The following is a 27,478-nucleotide window of genomic DNA, read 5'->3' on the forward strand; positions in this document are numbered from 1 at the left end:
ACACCTGACAGGTGGATGGATTATCTTGACAAAGGAGAAACAGGGATGTAATAAGCTTTTTGAGCGTATGGAACATTTCTAGGATCTTTTATTTCAGCTCAATAAACATGGGACCAACACTTTACATGTTCCGTTTATATATTTTTGTTCCGTGTAAAACAATACAACAGGGATGTTGTGCATTATAGAAATGTACAATATTACAACACATTTTTAAAAAATGACGTAGTATGTATTGTAATATAGTACCTTTTATATGGTACATTTGTAATGGTGGAGCATTGCACATTTCTATAATGCCCAACGACCTGTGACTACTTACACAGTAATGCTACTGACACAGAACATAGGCAGTACACTTTAGTACATCGTTTCTCAACTTTTACTCTACCAACGACCAGTGGAATAGAGTCCTAGTCCTTTTTTAACCAGCTCATGACTTAGACAAATACAACATGTAAAAACACCACTGGAGACTCAACACTATAACTGTGCCTCTTGCCTCCCTGTTGTACAGCCTGTCTCTGCAACTCTACTGCTGTCACTCGGTCTTTAAAATGTGCAGTATTGTCACACAACACAATGCCACAGATGTCTCAAGTTTTGGGGGAGGGTGCAATTAGCATGCTGACTGCAGGAATGTCCACCAGAGCGGTTGCCAGAGAATGTAATGTTAATTTCTTTACTATAAGCAGCCTCTGTCATTTTAGAGAATTTGTCAGTAAGTCCAAACGGCCACACAACTGCAGATCACGTGTATGGCATCGTGTGGGTGAGCGGTTTGCTGATGTCAATGTTGTGAACAGAGTGTCCCATGGTGGCGGTGGTGGTATGCAATGGGCAGGCATAAGCTACGGACAACGAACACAATTGCATTTTATTGATGGCAATTTGATACCATTCATCCGTTTACATCATGCTGAAACATGAGGTGATGGCCAACTCCATGTCGCAAGGATTTGAAAATGTCCCAGTTCTTCCATGGCCTGCATACTCACCAGATATGTCACCCATTGAGCATGTTTGGGGTGCTCTGTATTGACGTATACAGCAGCTTGTTCCAGTTTCTGCCAATATCCAGCAACGTCACACTGCCATTGGATAACATTCCACAGCCTGATCTATGCAAAGGAAATGTGTCGCGACGCATGAGGCTAATGATGGTTACACCAGAGACTGACTGGTTATCTGTGACCAATAGATGCATATCTGTATTCCCAGTCATGTGAAATCCATAGATTAGGACGGAATGAATTTCATTCGTCTGATTTCCTTACATGAACTATAACTCGGTAAAATATTTGAAATTGATGCACTTCAAATGTATATTGCTGTTCAGTATATTTACACTACCGTTCAAAAGTTTGGGGTGGCTTAGAAATTCATGTCGAAAGAAAAGCACATTTATTTTGTCCATTAAAATAACATTACATTGATCAGAAATACAGTGTAGAAATTGATAATGTGGTAAATGACTATTGTAGCTGGAAACAGATGATTTTTAATGGAATATCTACATAGGCGTACAGAGGCCCATTATCAGCAACCATCACTCCTGTGTTCCAATGGAACGTTGTGTTAGCTAATCCAAGTTAATCATTTTAAAAGGCTAATTGATCATTAGGAAAATAAGTGCAATTATGTTAGCACAGCTGAAAACTCTGATCAATTTGATGTTATTTTAAATGGACTTTTTTCTTCTTTTCTTTCAAAAACAAGAACATTTCTAAGTGACCCCAAACTTTTGAACAGTAATGTAGGTACACTATTGTTTTGATGTGTTGTCTTGAACACGTTTGGACCCCAGGAAGAGTGGCAGCTGTCTTGGCAGCAGCTAATAAGGTTCCTAATAAAATACTAAAATACTTTTTTACGAAGGGCTATATATAAATAAATTTGATTTGATTTTTGATTTGATTTCAGCCAGAGAGAGAATTACAGCAACAGAACAGCGTGGCCAAACGGCCATTATTCTGGGTTACTGCATCTTCACTATGGGCCAATCACAGGTCAAGGGGGTAGAGAGAGGGTAAGAGATACAATCAAACAACTCCCTTCTCTCAACCCTTACCCCACTCTGTCCCTGACATGATCAAGAGCCAAAATGTGATAACCAGGGCACGGACATATATGGTGACAACCCCTCCGCCCATCGCTTTCTCACTGGAAAAGGGGAGAGGCCGTGTTGGTTCTATGGTTCTTCTCGTCTGTGGCATTAGCCCAAGCCCACCCCAAGCCTTTCAAAAGAAAGCAGGCCACAATGAAAGTATCCCAACATCTCCATTACGTTATATAAATGGATCACCTCTATAAATCCATTCCATTATTACTGTTATATGACACAAAAGTACATCTATAACTCAGATATGGCATTTTAAGTCTTTCTCTATGAAAAAATGAATTATGAAATCCAATCTAATCAAAGCCATTGCATTTTCAGGCCATAAGTCAAAACAGCAGATTGATAAATCATGCCTGTGTAACCAACCAAGCTATTACTCAATAGTCTGGCTAAGATTTGGGGACGAGTTTGAAAGAACTGCTACTCGTTTAACTCTCCTAGATTACCAGTAAGCAACGTTGAACTTTCACACGAGAGCTTTCTCCTAGATATCTCTTACAAAAACTAGCCTTGTCTAAACCAACTCTATATGACTAGAAAAAGACATAGGGAGTTCAGCTCTTAGGACAAAGTGGGGGTCAATGGTGTGGCTAACGAGGCATAACTCATAATAAATAGTGGGACTCCGGTGTATAGGGCAGCAGTAGCAAAATATAAACCAAACTCGTGGGAGTATAGTAGTAGTAGCCAGTGAACCCCCCCCCCCCCCCCTTTTGGCAGGTTCTGGATCAGTTTACCGCAACTCTACCTCTCTGACAGATACACATGCACACAACACCTCACCAGTCCTCCACCTCTCTACCTGACCCCCCCCCCCCCTACAACCCTGCTCATTTGAACTTCACTATTGAAAAAGGTATGCACCTTTAAATGCCACATCTTGATCAAGCTTGGTCTTATTGGTGCGGATTTAACATAACTATAATTCAAAGTTTATATGCAAAGGATTTTCATCCAGTGTGCACAAACAAGCTATACTTAACTTGAAATAATGGGTGTTGTTTATTCCGCTCTATACTGGTATCGGTGAATAAAGACAAAACATAGCTCAACACTACCACCTAGTGGCACTACCATCATTTGAACAAAATCCTTGCTTTTCTTTGCACCCCCAGAGACAATGTTGGTTAGCCCCATGAACCCCTAACAAACATTTCCCAAGTACAAACGATACCAAAATCGGGGGGGGGGGGGGGTTAAAATACCTTATAATCATCTGTGTCTCCGCCCTCATCAGACTCTTCCATTTCCTAATGGAGACAAGAATGCAAATGGTTAACAGTGTGACCACACACACTCATACATGCACCGCTGACAAATACCTCTAGCAGGGTGCTGTGGGAAAGAGACCGACTAAATTAGAAGGAGAAAGAGAACTGACTGAGTTTCGCGAGCTCTCCCCACTGTCCTCGTCTCCAGATGCCTTGTCGTCGCCATCTTCAATCCGGCTAATGTCGTCCTCTCCATAGGCAGCAGACACCAGACCTACTCCATGGCCCTCTGCAGAATGACAGAGCTTGGTTATCAGGTTGGAAACACAGCAGCATTCAGTTTGCCCGGCTTCCTGACCTAATATCAAGAGGAGATTGGTTAGCCTCTATTCTTTGACATTTTCGTAATGCGTGTGCCTTGTATAAAAAGTACCTATAATAAAAACAGTTTTCTCAACTTACTCTACTGGTTGGTCATTATGCCAATAGATATTTTAGACAAACATATCTACAGGAAAGTACTATTGATCGGTTTCCTCCCCTGGCAATGCTTGTCTGATTTATATCACCTGACGCATGGGCAAAGCCATGTTAACAGCTGAACGAGCTCAGCAAGGGTTAATCCGGTATCCTTGTGACATCCCTACCCTAACCTTACCATAACCCTTACCTAACCATAACTATTTTAAAATGTGAACCGTAACTATTTTAAAATGTGAACTTCAAAGTGGGTTAGGGATGTCCCAAGGACCCCCGGATAGCAAATAAAATGTTACTTGTCACATACACCGAATACAGCAAGTGTAGACTTTACTGTGAAATGTTTACTTACGAGTCCAACTTACTTTACTTCCCAACAATGCAGTTAAAAAGTAGGAAACATTTGCTGAAAAATAGAACTAATAACAAAATAACGAGACTATATAATACAAGGAGTGATGTACTGGGCCATATGCACTACCCTGTCGGTCAGATGCCAAGCAGTGATGCAGCCAGTCAAGATGCTCTCGATACTGCAGCTGTAGAACGTTGAGGATCTGAGTGCCCATGCCAAATCTTTTTAGCCTCCTGAGGGGGAGAGGCATTGTCATACCCTCTTCACAACTGTGTTGGTGTGTTTGGACCATGTTAGGTCCTTAGTGATGTGGACACAGGAACTTGAATCTCTCAACCTGATCCCTACAGCCCCTCCCAATAGGCGGTCTCATCGTCGCCTGTAATCAGGTCTACTTCCGCCGTGTTGTCACCAAACTTAATGATGGTGTTGCGCAGCTAAACAGTCGTGGGTAAACATGAAGTACAGGAGGGGATTAAGCACGTACACCTGAGGGCACCGTGTTGTGTCAGTGTGGCGGATGTGTTACCTACCCTCACCACCTGGGGTCGGCCCGTCAGGAAGCCCAGGATCCAGTTGCAGAGGGAGGTGTTCAATCCCAGGGTCCTTTGCTGACACAACACGGTGCCCTCAGGTGTACGTGCTTAATCCCCTCCTGTACTTCATGTTTACCCATGACTGTTTAGCTGCGCAACAACATCAATGTTTCCACAACATTATTATAGTCCACCTGTGGTAAATTCAATTGATTAGACATTTGGAACCACCAAGACTGAGCAATCTGGGGAGAAGGGCCTTGGTCAGGGAGGTGACCAAGAACCAGATGGTCACCCTGACAGAGCTCCTCTGAGGAGATTGAAGAACCTACCAGAAGGACAACCATCTCTGCAGCACTCATTAGGCATTTATGGTAGAGTGGCCAGACAGAAGACAGTACTTAGTAAAAGGTGCGACAGCCCGCTTGGAGTTTGCCAAAAGACACCTAAAGGACTCTCAGACCATGAGAAACAAGAGTCACTGGTCTGATGAAACCATCTCTGAAGTAGCTGGGCAGCAACGCTCCTCCTCCAACCGGACAGAGCTTGAGGATATGTAGAGAAGAAATGGGAGAAACGACCAAATACAGGCATGACAAGCTTGTAGCGTCATACCCAAGCAGAATCGAGGCTGTAATCACTGCCAACGGTGCTTCAACAAAGTACTGAATAAAGGATCAGAATACTGATGTAAATAATTAATTTCTGTTTTTCATTATGGGTTAGTGTGTGTAGATTGATGAGGGGGGAAAAAAAGTCATACATTTTAGAGTAAGGCTGTAATGTAACAAAAATATGGAAACAGTTATGGGGTCTAAATACTTTCCAAATGCACTGTACATTAAATGGTTTGTTAGGATGGTATACTGAACAAAAAGTAGTTTTCCATGTTATTTGATCAAGAAAAATATTACATTTGATGTGGATGTTGTGTCTTTGCCCATAACGTTGCACCTTTTGATGTAAATGTTTGAGGACAGGTTTTTTGTTCGTTCTTTCTATATTCCATTAAAATGACAATCGCAGAGAATGGGACAAGGCAACAACTCTTACAATTCCAACTATTGAATCCTGCAAAACACTGTTCTTCATTATACTGCCTAAGTGGAGATCCTGAATTTATTTTTGCCGGCACACACTTTCAGCATTTGTCAATTTCAACACTGCCATGCAGCGTGATATGGGCAAAAAAAATCTAGGCCTAGTTAATTGAACTGTTGGAATGATGGAAATATGATACTTTTTCAAATCTTATAGTTGGAACATAGTGGGCAGCAAGTTGAATACATTGTTGTTTAACATGACAACAAATTAATAAGCCAGTGAGAAATGATTGACAGGGTAGGAACCAAAGTCTGTCAGTGTTTCCAGGTGACCCTAATTAGATGTTGCATTACATATGTTCATACTTCATGTAGCTAGCTAGCTAGCCAGCCAGCCAGCCAACATATTCATGCTTTGCCTATTCCTCTCTGATAAGATGTTGCACAAACATGCATACCTAGGCCTACACCAGCACTGGTACCAGGCAGTATTAGCTAACTATATACATTTTCTCTGACTCTTAGTACATTTAGCAAGCTAGCTAGCCTGCTAACTTGCGATTAGCAGGCGAACACATTTTAGCAACACATTGCTAAGAAAAGACAAACTAGCAACCAGTAGTTTGCAGACCGTAAGATACAGAAATAAAGTGTAATTATAGAACTCTTGTGGAAAGCAGCATGTCAACAACATTCTTGCATCCATCTGACCATTTGGAGTGGATGGCAAGGAAGTGCTCTCTCCTTGAGTGACAGGGCTTATTGTGTTTAGCAGCATGCAGCAGCAAGAGTGAGATGACTCAAGAAGCAAAGGGCATAAACTATCAAAAATGACATATGCACTGGAGATGCGCATCACATTTAACAAATCAAACATTGAAACATCTTTATAGAAGGTCAAGTAAAAACTCAAAAATCGGTCCTTGCATCAATACCGTTATATAGTCAAATGTGGTATACCGCCCAGCCCTGGTCAGGGAGAGATCTACAATATCAGTAAAGACCAGCTGGTCTGCACATGCTACGAGTACACATCCTAGTAATCCGTCTGGCCCTGCAGCCTTGAATGTTAACCTGTTTAAAAGGGCATACTCACATCGGATACAGAGTGTGATAACACAGTAGTCTGGAATAGCTGGTGCACTCATGCATGGTTCAGTGTTGCTAGCATCGAAGCGAGCTTGGAAGGCATTTAGCTCATCTGGTAGGCTTTGCAGCTGGCTTTCCCTTTGTAACATGCCAACAACAAACACTGACACTACCAAGTGTAACTGAACAAATTATGAAAGAGAAAACATTAGAATTTTGAAGTTCTGAAAAGTGGAGTGCGGAAAAGGTGTAAAAATGGTTGTATATCAACAATGACATGCCACCGGGGTCTGACAACTTGGATGGAAAATTACTGAGGATAATAATGGACGATATTGCCACTCCTATTTACCATATCTTCTAAGCCTACAATGAACTATGTGCCCTAAGGCCTGGAGAGAAGTCATTCCGCTATCCAAGAATAGTAAAGCCACCCTTACTGGTTCAAATAGCCGACCAAATCAACCTGTTACCAACCCGTAGTAAACTTTTGGAAAAATTGTGTTTGACCAGATACAATGCTATATTACAGTAAACAAATTGAGACTTTCAGCACGCAGATAGGGAAGGACATTCAACATGAAGGCACTTACACAAATAACTGATGATTGGTTGAGAGAAATTGATAATAAAAAAGATTGTGGGAGCTGTCAACTTCAGTGCAGCTTTTGACATTATCGATCATAGTCTGTTGCTGGAGAAACGTATGTGTTGTGAATAAAGAGTTACCTGTCGAACAGAACACAGAGGGTGTTCTTTAATAGAATCAGGAATTCCCCAGGGCAGCCATCTAGGCGACTTTTAAAAATCTTTATTAATGACATGCCACTGGCTTTGAGTAAAGCCAGTGTATTTGTATGCAAATGACAACCCTGTACATGTCAGCTACTACAGCGAGTGAAATTACTTCACTTAAAGAGCTAGTCAGTTTCAGAATGAGTGGCAAGACAAATTGGTCCTAAACATTTCAAAAACTAAAAAGTATTTGGGACAATTAATTGGCTAAACCCTAGTTCTCAACTAAATCATGTAAGGAGTAATGTGGAAACGGAGCATGTTGAGGTGACTAAACAGTTTGGAGTAACCCTGGGTTGTAAACTGTCATGGTCAAAATATGTTGATGCAACAGTAGATACAACGGGAAGAAATCTGTCCATCATAAAGAGCTGCTCAGTTTACTTACCAACAAGGCATAACCTACAGGCCCTAGTTGTGTCACACCTGGACTACTGTCAAGTCATGTGGTCAGGTGCCACAAAGAGGGACTTTGGGAAAATTGTATTTTTTTCTAAAACAGGGCAGTAAGATTGGCCCTTAAAAGTACATATAATATGAATAATATGCATGTCAATCTCTCATGACTCAAAGTAGAGGACAGATCGACATCATCACTACTTGGTTTTGTAAGAAGTATTGACATGCTGAATGCACCGTTTAAACTAGCAGCACACAGTTCGGACACCCATGCATACCCCACAAGACATGCTATGGCTACATGAAACTATTCCATATCAAGTAACTGATGCAAGCAGTAGAATCGGATTTTAAAAAACAAAAATACACCTTAGGGAACAGCAGGGACTGTGATGGGACACATACATTCAAAGTATTCAGACCCCTTGACCTTTTCCACATTGTTACATTACAGCCGTATTCTAAAATTGATTAAATAGTTCCATAACTGTTTTAATTTTTTCCTAAATGTATTATAAATAAACTGAAATATCACATTTACATAAGTATTCAGATCTTTTCCTCAGTACTTTGTTGAAGCACCGAGTCTTCTTGGGTATGATGCTACAAGCTTAGCACAACTGTATTTGGGGAGTTTCTCCCATTCTTCTCAGCAGATCCTTTCGAGCTCGGTCAGGTTGGATGGGGAGAGTAGCTGCACAGCTATTTTCAGGTCTCCCCAGAGAGATATTCGATCGGGTTTAAGTCCAGGCTCTGGCTGGGCCACTCAAAGATATTCAGAGACTTGTCCCGAAGCCACGACTGCATTGTCTCAGCTGTGTGCTTAGGGTTGTTGTCCTGTTGGGAGGTGAACCTTCTCCCAGTCTGAGGTCATGAGCACGGCGGAGCAGATTTTCATCAAGTATCTCTTTGTACTTTGCTTAGTTCATCTTTCTCTTAATCCTGACTAGTCTCCAAGTCCCTGCAGCTGAAAACATCCCCACAGCATGATGCTGCTACCACAAAGCTTCACCGTAGGGATGGTTCCAGATTTCCTCCAGATGTGACGCTTGGCATTCAGGACAAAGAGTTCAATCTTGGTTTCATCAGACCAGAGAATCTTGTTTCTCATGGTCTAATAGTCTTTGGGTGTGTTTTACCAAACTCCAAGTGGGCTGTCATTTGCCTTTTAATGAGGAGTGGCTTCTTTCTGGCCACTACCACAAAGGCCTAATTGGTGGAGTGCTGCAGAGATGGTTGTCCTTCTGGAAGGTTCTCCCTTCTCCACAGAGGAACTCCGGAGCTCTGTCAGACTGACCTCCCTGACCAAGTACTTCTCCCTCGATTGCTCAGTTTGGACAGGCGGCCAGCTCTAGGAAGAGTCTTGGTCGTTCCAAACTTCTTCCATTTACGGATGATGGCGGCCACTGTGTTCTTGGGGACCTTCAATGCTGCAGAAATGTTTTGGTACTTTCCCCCCATATCTGTGCCACAACCAAATATGCGCCTTGACAAAATCCTGAGCTCAAGTTCGAGTCTCATAGCAAAGGGGGTGAACACTTATGTAAATAAGGCATTTTTTTTTTATATACATTTGCAAACATTTCTAAAAATCTGTTTCCACTTTGTCATTATGGGGTATTGTGTGTAGATTTAGAGGGGGAAAATAATTGTATCCATTATAGAATAATGCTGTAATGTACCTAAATGTGGGACGAAAGGGAAAGGGTCTGAATACTTTCCAAATGCATTGTACGTGGTAGTAGAGTAGTGGCCTGAGAGCACACAATGTGTTGTGAAAAGTGTTATGAAATGTAATGTTTTTTATTATAGTATACTGCCAGAATGTTGCTGGATGCCAGGAAGAGTAGCTGTTGCCTTGGCTTACAGTTTAGTACCTTCAACACATCAATACTTCACACAAAGACCAATAGTGATGCAGTCAATCTCTTCCCAACTTTGACCCAGGAGACTGACTGACACTTTTCCTCCGTCTACATTTAAGTGTGATACGTGCTGCTTTGTTCTGGACCAACTGCAATGTATTGTCATAAGTTATTCATAAAAACATTTAATTTAAAATGTCCTTAATTGCATTACTGTTGGCAACTGGTTTATAAAAGCAATAAGGCACCTCGGGGGTTTGTGGCATAAGGCCTATACCACGGCTAAGGGCAGTATCCAGGCACTCTGCGTTGTGCATAAGAACAACCCTATTTTGGCCATATACCACACCCCCCTGGGCCTTAATGGTTAAGTACACCATTCCTGAAAGCTGAAAATATCCCAGTTCTTCCATAGCCTGCATACTCAGACATATAAACATTGAGCATGTTTGGGATGCTCTGGATTGACAGAGTGGTCCAGTTCCCGCCAACATCCAACAACTTTGCACAGCCATTGAAGAGTAGTGGGACAACATTCCCCAGGCCACAATCAACAGCCTGATCAACTCTACGTGAAGGAAATGTGTCATGCTGTATTAGGCAAATGTTTGTCACAACAGATACTGATTCTGATCCACACCCCTACTACTGCATTTACATTACATTTACATTTACTACTGCTTTTTTAAAAGGTATATGTGACCAACAGATACATATCACTATTCTCAGTCATGTGAAATCAATCGATTAGGGACTAATACATTTATTTAAATTGACCGATTTCCTTATGAACTCAGTAAAATCTTTGAAATTGTTGCATGTTACATTTATATTTTTGTTCAGTGTAGTATGGTCTACAGCGTATCATAAGGTATTCTAACTCAGGTGAGCAGAACCTCGAGACCACCTTAATATTAGAGATCGCACACCACCTGTTAACAGAGATTCCCTCGTCCTTGTTCAGCCACTCAGTTCTTCAGATCACGTAGCTAGCCCGTCCAGTTTATTCTCCAGTTATTGCACATGTCAAGAGAACAGACGGTAGAGGCGTTTTATCCACTCGTCGACGTAGTCTTGTCAGCAAGTTTCAATATTGCATGCGCCGGGTGATGGTCAAATTAACAGTGAGAGCCATGCACAAAAACAGACGCTTTGAAAACTCTGTTTAACAATAACCTGTCAATATTTTGTCAAAAATTTCCAAACGGCATAAGGACAAACATAGCGGACAACCGGTACAGTCAATTTAGTTGTATAGATAAGTATACCTTCAAATGAGCATTTATTGAACATTCTGAATTGTAAAGCTGCCGCCATAGAATTAGGAATTTGAATACTGGAATGGACATTAAACCAATAATGGTCAGCCATGTTGGTCAGGGAGTTTTTCAACAATGCCTAAAAATTAACACCCGCCAAATGAGCATAGATTTTGGAATTGCCGTGTAAGATGCCATGTTGGTGGGTGGTCAGGGTTCCACAGTGCAAGCATTTCACTTGCATTTGCGAATAAAAATATTTAGAAGTCATGTACACATTTATGGCTAAATAAATTCTGCACTAGTTTGTGTTACTGTATTTTTGTTTCATAGCTTATAAAAACAAAAAAACATTTTTTAAATATACATATACACACATATGACATACACCTTTGCCAAATACACTTAAACTCAGTTTTTCACAATTCCTGACATTTAATCCTCGTAAAAATTACCAGTTTTAGGTCAGTTATTTTATTTTAAGAATATAAAATGTCAGACAAATAGTAGAAATAATTATTTATTTCAGCTTTAATTTCCTTCATCACATTCCCAGTGGGTCAGAAGTTTACGTACACTCCATTAGTATTTGGTAGCATTGCCTTTAAATTGTTTAACCTCTAGGGTAGGGGGCAGCATTCGGAATTTTGGATGAAAAGCATGCCCAAATTAAACAGCCTGTTACTCGGGCCCAGAAGATATGATATGCATATAACTGGTAGATTTGGATAGAAAACTCTAAAGTTTCCAAAACTGTTAAAATAGTGTCTGAGTATAACAGAACTGATTTAGCAGGCGAAAACCTGAGCATTTTATAAATATGACACTGTGGTTGGTTTAACAAGAAGTTCATCTTTAAACCTATGTCAAATATGTTTTGTTTTCTGAATTTTTATAATGAGCATTTCTGATGCTCATTATAAGGTGCTCTGCAACCTCACTGGATGTTGGCCAGATGGGACGCTAGTTTACATTGGCGCATTACATGCAGTAATGTTTTGATTCCAAAACATCCGGTGATTTTGCAGATAGCCACATCAAATCCCAGAAACTCATAAACATTGATAAAAGATACAAGTGTTATTCACAGAATTAAACATAGACTTCTCCTTAATGCAAACGCTGTGTCAGATGCCCAAAAAACTTTACGGAAAAAGCATAATCTGAGTACGGCGCTCAGAGCCCAGTCCAGTCAAAGAAATATCCGCCATGTTGGAGTCAAATAAAGTAACCTTTGATGATATTCATCAGAATGCACTCCCAGGAATCCCAGTTCGACAATAAATTACTGATTTGTTCCAGAAAGTCCATCATTTATGTCCAAACAGCCTCTTGTTGTTAGCGTGTTCAAGCCCAGTAATCCATCTTCATGAGGCGCGAGCAGTATGTCCAGACAAAACCTCAATTTCCATTACAGGTCATAGAAACATGTCAAACGATGAATGGAATCAATGTTTAGGCTGTTTTAACATAGAACTTCGATAACGTTCCAACGGGAGAATTCCATTGTCTGTAGAAAAGCCCTGGAACGAGAGCGAACTCTGTCGGGGTCCGAGCATCACGAGCCTGAGACACTCTGCCAGACCACCAACTCATTCAGCTCCCATTCCCCCCTCCTTTATAGCAGAAGCCAGAAACAGATTCTAAAGACTGTTGGCATCTAGGGGAAGATTTAGGAAGTGGAACTTGACCCCATAGACACTGTGTATTCGGTAGGCCAAGCTTTGAAAAACTACAAACCTCAGATTTCCCACTTCCTGGTTGGATTTCTCTCAGGTTTTCGCCTGCCATATGAGTTCTGTTATACTCACAGGGATCATTCAAACAGTTTTAGAAACTTCAGAGTGTTTTCTATCCAATACTAATAATAATATGCATATATTAGCATCTGGGCATGAGTAGGAGGCAGTTTAACCTGGGCACGCATTTCATCCAAAAGTGAAAATTCTTCCCCCTATCCCAAACAGGTTTTAACTTGGGTTAAACGTTTCGGGTTGCCTTCCACAAGCTTCCCACAATAAGTTGGGAGAATTTTGGCCCATTCCTCCTGACAGAGCTGGTGAAACTGAGTCAGGTTTGTAGGCCTCCTTGCCCGCACACACCTTTTCAGTTCTGCCCACAAATGTTCTATGGGATTGAGGTCAGGGCTTTGTGATGGCCACTCCAATACCTTGACTTTGTTGTCCTAATGCCATTTTGCTACAACTTTGGAAGTATGCTTGGGGTCATTGTCCATTTGGGACACCTGACTGATGTCTTGAGATGTTGCTTCAATACATCCACAATTTCCCTTCCTCATGATGCCATCTATTTTGTGAAGTGCACCAGTCCCTCCTGCAGCAAAGCACCCGACAACATGATGCTGCCACCCCTGTGCTTCACGGTTGGGATGGTGTTCTTCAGCTTGCAAGCCTCCCCATTTTTCCTCCAAACATAATGATGGTCATTATGGACAAACAGTTCTATTTTTGTTTCATCAGACCAGAGGACATTACTCCAAAATGTTTGATCTTTGTCGCCATGTGCAGTTGCAAACCGTAGTCTGGCTTTTTTATGGTGGTTTTGGAGCAGTGCTCCTTGCTGAGCAGCCTTTCAGGTTGTCGATAGAGGACTCCTTTTTACTGTGGATATAGATACTTTGTACCCGTTTCCCCCAGAATCTTCACATGGTCCTTTGCTGTTGTTCTGGGATTGATTTGCACTTTTCGCACCAATGTACGTTCATCTGTAGGAGACAGAACTCGTCTCCTTCCTGAGCGTTATGACGCCCGAGTGGTCCCATGGTGTTTATACGTGCGTACTATCGTTTGTACAGATGAACATGGTCCCTTCAGGCGTTTGGAAATTGCTCCCAAGGATGAACCAGACTTGTGGAGGTCTACAATTGTTTTTCTGGAGTCTTGGCTGATTTCTTTTGATTTTCCCATGATGTCAAGCAAAGAGGCACTGAGTTTGAAGGTAAGCCTTGAAATACAACCACAGGTACACCTCCTATTGACTCAAATTATGTCAATTAGCCTATCAGAAGCTTCTAAAGCCATAACATGTTTTCTGGAATTTTCCAAGCTGTTGAACAGCAGTCAACTTAGTGTATGCAAACTTCTGACCCACTGGAATTGTGATACAGTGAATAAGTGAAATAATCTGTCTGTAAACAATTGTTGGAATAATTACTTGTGTCATGCTCAAAGTAGATGTCCTAACCGACTTGCCAAAACTATAGGTAGGTAACAAGAAATTTGTGGAGTGGTTGAAAAATGAGTTTTAATGACTCCAACCTAAGTGTATGTAAACTTCCGACTTCAACTACACACACACACACACACACACACACACACACACACACACACACACACACACACACACACACACACACACACACACAAGGGGTGAAACGGTTCACAAAACTAGCGGTACGGAACAGTGGTGTCACGGTTCAGTTTCAATACATCGACAAAATAAATGCCTGAGAAATACGTAATGTGTTTTTAGATTTTCCCTTTATTATAAATAGTAAACAGGGGTAGCTTGAATTCCCAGGAGCAGATGGAAACAAAGGGACAACAAAGAACAGCAGTGTCTGCCTTGAAATAAAATAGGAATTTAAAACAGAACTTCAACAAGAGTGCATACTGTAGTCCAGCAGCATCTTAAAATTAAGTCACATGGCAGTACCTTGAACAAAATAGGACGACTTGAGACTGGTTACTTGAAAAAAAATTTTTTTTAAAACATTATCAGATTCTCAAGTGTTTCTTTAAGAAGATTAGTCTATCCACATTATCTACAGTGAGCACAGATCGGCATAATGTGACAATGTCAGCCGCTGTGGAGAATAGCAGTAGCATCCAGGTGCAGCAGGGATTGAACCGGGGCTCCAAAGCGGTGCTCTTGTGTAAGAAGTCTTGGACACCAGGGTCAGCAGATCTAGGCTCCAGGTTAACTCTGACAGCAGTCTTGACTTCCCTTACTGCCGGTTCATATTCATCAGATGCCACCATTGATTTCAGCATCATTGTTTTCAGTGCAGTGTTGACTGTTTTGAGAGGTTAGCACACTTTGATAACTTCCTCTACATCATTTTCAGACAAAGTCGCAATATCTTTGACATTCTTCCTCACAGCCTGATCAGTCAGTGTAGAATACACCGCAACTTTCTGCTCAAGGTTTCTCTCAACCATGTCATGGCTTGAATTCCATCTAGTAGGGACATCTTGGATTAGTTTGTGGTTTGGCAGCTCCAGCATCTCCTGTTTTGTCTTGAAAACATGTGCAGCATTTGTGCTTTTATGACAGAAGGATACCACCTTCCTGATCTTTGCTAAGAGGTGAGAAATTGGATTCACTGACTATGCTTTTTGAGATGCTAGATTAATAACGTGAGCATATCATCCTATCTGTGGCCCCAGTCCAGCTAGTGCAACTGCATTTACAATATATCTAGCTTTGTCAGTGGTCACATGTTTGTGTCCCTCTCCAACTTCCATATTGCAACAACTTCCCTTAGCTCTTCCCCCAGGTTTACACTGGTGTGACTACTCTCAAGGGGACGTGTTTGAAGGACATGGCTTTTCATCTCCCATTCTGCCGTAATGAAATTAGTCGTTACAGAAAGGTAGCTCTCTGAAGCTCTACACGTCCAGCGGTCTGTTACAGCAACAGACCGCATTTCTGACAACTCACTCAAGTTATTTTGTGTAAAGTAGGTATTAATGTCTGGGCAAAATGTGTACAGGAAGGAATAGTGAAGTGCGGCTCGACCACTAAACATGTTTCTGAATCCCATATTCTCTACCACAGAGAAGGGTCTCATATCTGTCGCTATGAATTTTGCTATCGCTGCATTGATATCTTTACCCTACCGGAGTCAGACGCATACTGTTGCTTGAAGGCTGTGGGGAGAAGTGGTTGCCGTTTCATTTTTTTTGCCTAGTCCCACCGATTGGCACTTTGGGGTGATGTGGTCCTTCTGTAGCTCAGTTGGTAGAGCATGGCGCTTGTAACGCCAGGGTAGTGGGTTCGATTCCCGGGATCACCCATACGTAGAATGTATGCACACATGACTGTAAGTCGCTTTGGATAAAAGCGTCTGCTAAATGGCATATATATGTTGGCGCAAATCAGTAGTCATGTTACTCGTATTACCACTCGAATAGGCTAACAGCAATGAACAGAGCCTACATGTAGATGTTATATCCACCACTAACAGGCTAACAGCAATGAACAGAGCCTACATGTAGATGTTATATCCACCACTAACAGGCTAACAGCAATGAACAGAGCCTACATGTAGATGTTATATCCACCACTAACAGGCTATCGGCAATGAACAGAGCCTACATGTAGATGTTATATCCACCACTAACAGGCTATCGGCAATGAACAGAGCCTACATGTAGATGTTATATCCACCACTAACAGGCTATCGGCAATGAACAGAGCCTACATGTAGATGTTATATCCACCACTAACAGGCTATCGGCAATGAACAGAGCCTACATGTAGATGTTATATCCACCACTAACAGGCTATCGGCAATGAACAGAGCCTACATGTAGATGTTATATCCACCACTAACAGGCTATCGGCAATGAACAGAGCCTACATGTAGATGTTATATCCACCACTAACAGGCTATCGGCAATGAACAGAGCCTACATGTAGATGTTATATCCACCACTAACAGGCTATCGGCAATGAACAGAGCCTACATGTAGATGTTATATCCACCACTAACAGGCTATCGGCAATGAACAGAGCCTACATGTAGATGTTATATCCACCACTAACAGGCTATCGGTAATGAACAGAGCCTACATGTAGATGTTATATCCACCACTAACAGGCTATCGGCAATGAACAGAGCCTACATGTAGATGTTATATCCACCACTAACAGGCTATCGGCAATGAACAGAGCCAACACGTTGTTGATGTTTAATCCACCCCTCGTTGGCAATCCCATTATAGTTTACAGGGAAACAGAAATGTTCCCAGACCTGAATGATACTGGGGCGTCTTCTAGTTCTGGCTCACCAATGCATTCCATGTTGCTCCTTGGCTAACTGCTAATTCCTTCATAAGCTAATTATTGCTATGACGGTCTCCCAGCTCTGTTCTCGCTGGAGTAAAATAACCAATGAGCTACAGACAACTATAACAACTTTATTACCATGTGGATATTTTTCCCACATCAATTTATACGCCATTGGTTTACGCAATAATGTATATTTTTTAATAATTATATTTTGTTCCTAGCTATAATACGATTAATGTATTGTTCGGTTTGCAGTGCATACCGAAACGTGCACCCTGTACCAAACAGTTCAAATAGGAATACACGTACCGTTTCAACCCTAATATATACACAAACATACACAGTACCAGTCAAAATTTGGAAACCTACTCATTCAAGGATTTTTCTTAATGTTGTACTATTTTCTACATTGTAGAATAATAGTAAGGACATCCAAACTATGAAATAACACATATGGAATCATGTAGTAACCAAAAAGAAGTGTTAAATGAATAAAAATATATTTTATATAAGATTCTTCAAAATAGCCACCCTTTGCCTTGACAGCTTTGCACACTCTTGGCATTCTCTCTTCATGGGGTGGCCACCTGGAATGCCTTGTTAAAAGTTCATTTCTAGAATGTCTTTCCTTGTTATTAAAGCATCTGAGCGTATCAGTTGTGTTGTGACATGGTAGGGGTGGTATATAGAAGATACAAAAAACAAATGAGCATGCTTTGTAATGTTTCTCAAACAATAGATCAAATCAAATTTATTTATATAGCCCTTCGTACATCAGCTGATATCTCAAAGTGCTGTACAGAAACCCAGCCTAAAACCCCAAACAGCAAGCAATGCAGGTGTAGAAACACGGTGGCTAGGAACAACTCTAGAAAGGCCAAAACCTAGGAAGACACTTAGAGAGGAACCAGGCTGTGGGGTGACCAGGTAGATGTATTACTAGTAAGAAGTGATGCGGTAAATTGCTCAATTTTATAAAAATGTTTGTGACCCGAGTATTTAAACCGATTTTTTTTTTTTTAATCACAGATGAGAAAATGTTCAGGTGCCCCTTTAAAGCCAACAGGTTACCGTATCTAAAAGGGCACTCGAGCCACTGGAGTCGTCAGTCAGTGTGCCGGGCTGTGAGATATGAGAATATGACTAGTAGCCAATGTGTCTTCGCAGAAGAATACACAGATATTGCAAAACAACCTAGCTTGCGAACAAAACAATGTCAATAGCCAAGAAACATGAGGACAAGGGATCACTTCAGTAGACTTGAGTAAATTAGACAACTTTTATATGCGCAGCGCTTCTAAACATTTCTTCACTTCAATCACAGTGCGCACAGCTCCACAGCCAGGCAGTGTTGATGAGAGAGGTGGGATATATTTAAGCAATAAGGCCCTTAGCCCTGGTATATTGGCCATATATCACAAACCCCCGAGGTTAGAGGTCGACCGATTAAATCGGCATGGCCGATTCCAAGGTTTCAAAACAATCGGTAATCGGCATTTTTGGACGCAGATTATGCAGATTACATTGCACTCCACGAGGAGACTGCGTGGCGGGCTGACCACCTGTTATGAGAGTGCAGCAAGGAGCCAAGGTAAGTTGCTAGCTAGCATTAAAATCTTATCATAACATAATCACTAGTTAAACTAGTAATATCATCAACCATGTGTAGTTATCTAGCTTGACCTGCGTTGCATTTAATCAATGCAGTGCCTGTTCATTTGTCATCGAATCACAGACTACTTTGCCAAACAGGTGATGATTTGACAAGTGCATTCATGAAAAAAAGCACTGTCGTTGCATTAATGTAGCTAACCATAAACATCAATGCCTTTCTTAAAATCTATACACAAGTATATTTTATTAAACCTGCATATTTAGCTAATATTGCCTGCTTGCATTAATTTATTTTAACTAGGGAAATTGTGTCACTTCTCTAGCGTTCTGTGCAAGCAGAGTCAGGATATATACAGCAGTTTGGGCCACCTGGCTCGTTGTGAACTGTGTGATGACCATTTCTTCCTAACAAAGACTGCAATTAATTTGCCAGAATTTTACATAATTATGACAGAACATTGAATGTTGTGCAATTTAACAGCAATATTTAAAACTTAGGGATGCCACCCGTTCGATAAAATATGGAATGGTTCCGTATTTCACTGAAAGAATAAACGTTTTGTTTTCGAAATGATAGGTCATTAATAGGTCAAATTCGGAAACTAAGGCTTGTATTTCTGTGTGTTTATTATACTATAATTAAGTCTATGATATAGTCTGACTGAGTGGTGGTAGGGAGCAGCAGGCTCGCAAACAGCACATTCCTGCATTTGCCAGTAGCTCTTCAAGCAAGTTTATGACTTCAAGCCTATCAACTCCCGAGATTAGGCTGGCAATACTATAGTGCCTATAAGAACATCCAATAGTCAAAGGTATATGAAATACAAATGGTATAGAGAGAAATAGTCCTATAATAACTACAACCTAAAACTTCTTACCTGGGAATATTGAAGACTCATGTTAAAAGGAACCACCAGATTTAATATATTCTCATGTTCTGAGCACGGAACTTAAACGTTAGCTTTCTTACATGACAGATATCGCACTTTTACTTTCTTCTCCAACACTGTTTTTGCATTATTTAAACCAAATTGAACATGTTTCATGATTTATTTGAGACAAAATAGATTTGATTTATGTATTATATTAAGTTAAAATAAAAGGGTTAATTCAGTATTGATGTAATTGTCATTATTACAAATATTAAAATAAATAAATACAAATTAAATTAAATAAAAACACACAAAAACGTCCAATTAATCGGTATCGGCTTTTGTTGGTCCTCCAATTATCGGTGTTTAAAAATCATAATCTGTCGACCTCTACCAGAGGTGACTTATTGCTATAAACTGGTTACCAATGTCGGCAGACTCAGTAGCCTCGGTTTTTCGGATGACTGCCTTGCCTGGTTCACCAATTACTTTGCAGACAGAGTTCAGTGTGTCAAATCGGAGGGCATGCAATTCTCGGGCCGACTCTTTTCTCTGTATATATCAATGATGTTGCTCTTGCTGCGGGCGATTCCCTGATCCACCTCTACGCAGACGACACCATTGTATACACTTTCGGCCCGTCATTGGACACTGTGCTATCTAACCTCCAATCGAGCTTCAATGCCATACAACACTCCTTCCGTGGCCTCCAACTGCTCTTAAACGCTAGTAAAACCAAATGCATGCTTTTCAACCGATCGCTGCCTGCACCCGCATGCCCGACTAGCATCACCACACTGGATGGCTCTGACATTGAATATGTGGACACCTATAAGTACCTAGGTGTCTGGCTAGACTGCAAACTCTCCTTCCAGACCCATATCAAACATCTCAAATCGAAAATCAAATCAAGAATCGTCTTTCTATTCCGCAACAAAGCCTCCTTCACTCACGCTGCCAAGCTTACCCTAGTAAAACTGACTATCCTACCGATCCTCGACTTCGGCGACGTCATCTACAAAATTGCTTCCAACACTCTACTCAGCAAACTGGATGCAGTTTATCACAGTGCCATCCGTTTTGTCACTAAAGCACCTCATACTACCCACCACTGCGACTTGTATGCTCTAGTCGGCTGGCCCTCGCTACATATTCGTCGCCAGACCCACTGGCTTCAGGTCATCTACAAGGCCATGCTAGGCAAAGCTCCGCCTTATCTCAGCTCACTGGTCACGATGGCAACACCCATCCGTAGCACGCGCTCCAGCAGGTGTATCTCATTGATCATCCCTAAAGCAAACACCTCATTCGGCCGCCTTTCGTTCCAGTACTCTGCTGCCTGTGACTGGAACGAATTGCAAAAATCGCTGAAGTTGTAGACTTTTATTTCCCTCACCAACTTCAAACATCAGCTAGCTGAGCAGCTAACCGATCGCTGCAGCTGTACATAATCTATTGGTAAATAGCACACCCATTTTCACCTACCTCATCCCCACAGTTTTTATTTATTTACTTTTCTGCTCTTTTGCACACCAATATCTCTACCTGTACATGATCATCTGATCATTTATCACTCCAGTGTTAATCTGCAATATTGTAATTATTTGCCTACCTCCTCATGCCTTTTGCACACATTGTATATAGACTCCCCTTTTTTTCTCTGTGTTATTGACTTGTTAATTGTTTACCCAATTTGTAAGTCGCTCTGGATAAGAGCGTCTGCTAAATGACTTAAATGTAAATGTTAAATGTACTCCATGTGTAACTCTGTGTTGTCTGTTCACACTGCTATGCTTTATCTTGGCCAGGTCGCAGTTGCAAATGAGAACCTGTTCTCAACTAGCCTACCTGGTTAAATAAAGGTGAAATAAAAAAATACAAAAAAATGTAATTAGAGCAGTAAAAATAACTTGTCATACCCATGGTATACAGTCTAATATACCACAGATGTCACAGCCAATCAGCATTCAGGGCTCTAACCACCTAGATACCAGTCAAAAGTTGACACACCTACTCATTCAAGGGTTTTTCTTTATTTTTACTATTTTCAAAAATTTATTTTACCTTTATTTAAATAGGCAAGTCAGTTAAGAACTAATTATTATTTTCAATGACAGCCTAGGAACAGTAGGTTAACTGCCTGTTCAGAGGCAGTACGACAGATTTGTACCTTGTCAGCTCGGGGATTTGAACTTGCAACCTTTCGGTAACTAGTCCAACACTAACCACTAGGCTACCCTGGCGCCCCATAATAGTTAAAACATTAAAACTTTGAAATAACACATGGAATCATGTAGTATTCACAAAAGTGTTGAATCAAAAATATATTTTATATTTGAGACTCTTCAAAGTAGTCACCCTTTGCCTTGACAGCCTTACACACTCTTGGCATTCTCTCAACAAGCTTCACCTGGAATGCTTTTCCAACAGTCTTGAAGGTGTTCCCACAAATGCTGACCACTTGTTGGCTGCTTTTCCTTCACTTTGCGGGCCAACTCATCCCAAACTACCTCAATTGAGTTGATCACTCCACAGGTGATTGTGGAAGCCAGGTCATCTGATGCAGCACTCCATCACTGTCCTTCTTGGTCAAATAGCCCTTACACAGCCTGGAGTGTATTGGGTCATTGTCCTGTTGAAAAACAAATGATAGTCCCACAAAGCGCAAACCAGATGGGATGGTGTATTGCTGCAGAATGCTGTGGTAGCCATGCTGGTTAAGTGTGCCTTGAATTTTAAATAAATCACAGACAGTGTCATCAGCAAAGCACCCCCTCCTCCTCCATGCTTCACGGTGGGAACCACACATGCAGAGACTATCCGTTCACCTACTCTGCGTCTCACAAAGACATGGCAGTTGGAAACAAAAATCTCAAATTTGGACTCACCAGACCAAAGGACAGTTTTCCACTGGTCTAATGTCCATTGCTCATGTTTCTTGGCCCAAGCAAGTCTCTTCTTATTATTTGCGTCTTTTTAGTAGTGGTTTCTTTGCAGCAATTTGACTATGAAGGCCTGATTCACACAGTATCCTCTGAACAGTTGATGTTGAGATTTGGGCAACAAACAAAGGTGCAGTTAACTCTAATGAATTTATCCTCTGCAGCAGAGTTAACTCTGGGTCTTCCTTTCCTGTAGCGGTCCTCATGAGAGACAGTTTCATCATAGAGATGATTGTTTTGCGACTGCACTTAAAGAAACTTTCAAAGTACTTGAAATTTTCCAAATTGACTGACCTTCATTATTGGTAAAAAATCTGAGTGGCTGGTAGATTTCTTAATCCATCTGCCACAGTGGCTGGTGGACCAAAAACATAGTTTCAAAGCCCTGTTGGTCAACCATGATTTGCCAGTGCTGTGATAAGATTGTCTGGCTAGCTTACACTGTTTTACAGGAATGATTACATAAATTGTTAAAACGTTACTGCCAATATGCCAACATTCCATTCAAACAATGCAGTCAATCCACAGCCATATACTTGCTGAAATCAGTTGATAAGACTTAGACAAGTTGTAAATGCAACAAGTACTGATATTGTATCTCATAATAACACAGATCTCCAAGAAAACTAACATTTCGACATTCATGGTCTGTTTACATTAGTCATAATTCAGAAAATGTGTATAAATCCCATATAAAATATTTTAGGTTCACATGCCTTACTTGTATATTTCTGCATAAGTAAAATCAGGAGTATGCCTCTACTGTCATTCATTCCAATTAGACTAGTTTGGATTTCTCCCTGACCAATATGACTGCAATTTTACCCAATTCTTGAGCTATTAACGTCTACGTACGACATAGCCCTCTAGTAATTAAATAGGTTCTCTATGGGTACAGCACGTTTCCGTAGTTTGTGATCTAGCAACAAGTGTGCAGTTAGAGTTCAGATCATAGAAACATAATTATATGTATATGATTCAGATACTACCGTAGCCGGTGATGATGGCATCTTGACATGCCCCTACATCCACACAAAACTAGCTAACGTTAACCTTGCGTTTTATAAAGTATATTCTGTACAGGCTCACACAACGCCATTTTCTAGATAACGATAATAATTCCGTGTTTGTTTACCGTGCTGGGGACAAAGTTAGTTAGAACAGTAACGTTAAAGTTAACACCTCAATATAGTATTTATCTTTAGCTAGCTAACGTTACTGTTACAAGCTAGCCAACAACATTGTTGAACTACACAAAGCGATTTCCGGTTACCCACTTTCGTCTCAGTTACAACAGATTTGGGGCCGACATTCTCATTTCTATGCCATCAGTATCAGTAGTTAAGCAAAGTATCTACCTGTTTCTTCTACCTCTGGGTCGGAATCTGCCTCTGAATCGTCTCCATAATCCGCCAAAGAGGAGAGAAGTGCACTCTTTTTGCCGCTCGCCATTTCTCCACAGGTCGCATAACAAAGACGTCACTTTCAGCGTCGTTTTTGAAAAGGGTATGCGTATTCGTGTCTCTGGGAAATGTAGTCAGAGATATTATAAAGGGCGTAGTTACGAATCCCATTATGAAAATTTATGGCGTAATGTACGACGCTCCGCCAGGTAGTAGAGCTCTTTTTAGTTTCTCGGTAACACTGATTTAAATAGGATAATTTAGAAATGTGGAGCTAATGTTGTAAACCGTGATTGACCACACACTCCAGCACAGTAGGTGGCGGCATGCACCTTCAACGTTTGTTTGCAGACCAACATTATATCATAGAATAATGTTACATACGCCTCTTGGAGTAGGGAACGCAACACCCTGCTACAACTCAACTCCCTGTGGAGTGAAAAAAAGGTATGTGATTGTAGGTGCAGGTAAGGTAGGAGAGGGGATTTTTAACTTGATCTTCCTTTGGTTCCGTCCAGCCCCTATTCCCCACCTTACCGTGCGAAGGAAGAATACATTCCCTGTAAACGGTAATATTCTCTGCCTCTGTCATCCTTACTTGCACCTACAATCACATGCCTTTTTGCTCCGTGGGGAGTTGAGTTGGAGCAGGGTGTTGCGTTCCCTCCACCAAGAGGCGTACATAACATAATTGGGACTCATCCGGGATCATTAAACCCACAGGACTCCGCTGCTCTGAGCTCTTTGTGATTGAGGTGTGGTGGTAGGTTGTGAGTTTGGGTGACTTGTTTAGTTTACGTGTGTTCAGTAGGCTGCTGTGTACAAAATGGCTGCCTCAGCCGTCTCCCAAGCTTATTGAACCGCCCTCTGTTGATCGGTTGGTGGGGTTGCATATAGTAGACCTTTGCACCATAGCTGACCATTATGGACTCTTTGTCCCCGAGGAAGCCCTAAAGGCTGAGCTTTTGGTGCTAGTCAGGGAGGGTTTAGTGAGATTATTTTTATTGTTGAAAGATGAGGAGAGGGAGGCTTCAGGAGAGAAGACGGGTAGACCTTCCAATGCCAAGTCGGAGGACGGCAAGGAGGAAGGGGTTGATCGCACCCCCTTTACATTGTCCCAATTCAACCCTTTATTTTCCGCGTCGGGTCGTTCAGACGGGACCACTAGGCTAAAGGTGAGGCTGGCCGCTTGGAAATGGAGCAAAAAGATAAAGAGCATGTTAGACACGCGGATGGAGTGGAGTGGTGTGGAGTTAAATTTAGGAAAATGGAAATAGAAGCCGACATGGAGGTGAGGATCTGACAACTGGAGCTAGACGCTGGCTCCAGTGCGACTCCACAGCCTGCCCATCATCAAGCCCACTTCGATGTACGTTTTTTTTAAAATGCTTTAGTCCCTCCAATTCGGGAGTCGGAAGTTGATTACTATTTCTCTGAGTTTGAACATGTGGCCGCTGCGTTGCATTGGCCACTCGAGGTTTGGCATCTCCTGTTGCAATGTATATTGACTGGGAAAGCCCAGGGAGTAGTAGCCGCTCTCTCCCTGGAAGACAGTACGATATAGTTAAAACAACCGTGTTGCGGGCTTATGAGTTGGTGCCTATGAGTTGGTGCCTGAAGCTTACAGGAACCACAAAAAACCCTCACCTTACTTTTGATGAGTTTGCTAGGGACAAAGAGTTTCTGTTGAATCGCTAGTGTTCAGCCAGCAAATCTAACACCTTTGCTGATATTCAGGAGTTGATGCTATCAGGGGATTTAAAAGAAACCTGCCTGATAGAATTGTAGTTCATTTAAATGAACAGAAAGTGGCGACATTGGCCCAGGCAGCAGTGTTGGCAGATGAGTACGCTTTGATGCACAAAACTGCCTTTGGTATGCCTTGTTTTGAAGGCCTAACGATTACGTCATCAGTGCCACGTTCGGGTCGCTTTTCTTCTGACGACCCTAAGCCTTTGCACGAAATCCGTGAATGTTTTTAATGTCACCAAAAGGGTCAAGTGATTGCGGACTGCCAGGTTTAGAAAAATAAACCGAAACAGTTCCTGTCACCATCCCCTAAATTAAAACGCGTGGGTTTAGTCCAGTCTTTGCCTCGGCCGTTGGACCTACTTATTGAATCAACATTTGGGAAACCGGATCCTTTCTATGCTCCGTTTATCTCTGCCGGTTGTGTTTCCTTAACTGGAGAACAAGTGGATCAAAAGCCAGTCAGTAATTGTTACTGATGCTTTACCCTCGTCCCCTGAAACATATTGTGGCTCGCATGTCATATTACAGGGTATAGAGACAAAAAACTTATCTGTACCATTACACTAGGTCCACTTAGGGTCAGACTTGGTATCAGGACGTTTCCGTGTTGGTGTGGTGTCTACACTGCCAGTAAAAGGAGTCACATTGGTACTAGGGAACGATATCGCTGTTGGTAAAGTGACTCATGTGTTAGAAGTAACAGACAACCCAAAAATCAAAACTGCAGATGATCAATTGGTTCAAGCATTTCCCCATGTTTTTCGTGCTTGTGTGTTAATGAGGACACAATCTCACAAGCTGGGAGATGTGGTGGATTTGTCTAGTTCCATTTTTGAGAATGTTGAGGTAGAAGACAATGCACCGAGTATTCCTTCTGCAAGGCCGACGGTTTTTACCCCCGTAAAAACTAAGGCAGGGGAAAGCGAAATTGCGCTCCAATTACCTGACTTTCTTTTGTCTGTCACCCCCGAGAAGGTGATTCAATGTCAAAAGGGAGACACCAGTCTTCGCAAGTGTTTTGCTTTGGTAATTTCCATTGAGGAAGCTAAAACTAGGGAGACCGCCTACTTTATGAAAGCAGGAGTTTTGATGCGTAAATGAGCAGCTCATAACAGTTAGTGACTAGAGTGAAGTGTTTCAAGTGGTTGTTCCTACATCATTCCAACAGCATGTGCTGTCACTCGCCCATGACCAGGTGTGGTCTGGACATTTGGGGATCACAAAGACTTATAACCGAGTCCTTCGACATCTTTTCTCGACAGGTTTGAAGTCTAACCATGTCCAATTTTGTAAAACATTTCATGTATGTCAGCTCACTGGGAAAGCGAATCAAACAGTTCCTTGTGCGCTGCTTTGCCTGATTCCTGTGGTGGGGGAACCGTTTGAACGAGTGATAATCAACTATTGTGTAGGTTTGTTACCAAACACCAGGTCAGGTAACCAGTTCTTACTACCAATAATGTGCAGTGCTACTCGATACCCAGAGGCTATCCCTCTCCATACTATAACGGCTAAGACTGTGGTGAAGGCACAAGTGAAGTTTTTTCTCTACGTTTGGACTGCCTAAAGTAATCCAAACTGATCAGGGAACCAACTTTATGTCAAAACTATTCTCAAATGTCTTAAAGATGCTGTGTATTTCCCATCAGATCTCCAGTCCCTATCATCCAGAGAGTAAGGAGCCCTCGAACGCTGGCATCAGACA

The 27,478-nt window shown here is 41.6% G+C and overlaps 1 protein-coding gene across 4 annotated transcripts in view; it reads right to left on the reverse strand.

Moving 5' to 3' along the window:
* Window positions 1-24,088, reverse strand: part of LOC124040108 (SAP30-binding protein-like) — a 50,611-nt gene extending 26,523 nt beyond the window's left edge. For all 4 annotated transcript variants that reach the window (XM_046356951.1, XM_046356950.1, XM_046356949.1 and 1 more), the window contains exons 1-3: window positions 23,977-24,088; window positions 3,504-3,622; window positions 3,328-3,372 (exon numbers count right to left, since the gene is read on the reverse strand). In XM_046356951.1, coding sequence (XP_046212907.1) covers window positions 3,328-3,372; window positions 3,504-3,622; window positions 23,977-24,070 — 258 coding nt within the window. In that variant the 5' untranslated portion in view covers window positions 24,071-24,088. The remainder of the gene's footprint in view (window positions 1-3,327; window positions 3,373-3,503; window positions 3,623-23,976) is intronic.
* Between the last annotated feature and the right edge of the window lie 3,390 nt (window positions 24,089-27,478).

Source organism: Oncorhynchus gorbuscha, linkage group LG07 (assembly GCF_021184085.1).
Source record: "Oncorhynchus gorbuscha isolate QuinsamMale2020 ecotype Even-year linkage group LG07, OgorEven_v1.0, whole genome shotgun sequence".
Taxonomy (NCBI): domain Eukaryota; kingdom Metazoa; phylum Chordata; class Actinopteri; order Salmoniformes; family Salmonidae; genus Oncorhynchus; species Oncorhynchus gorbuscha.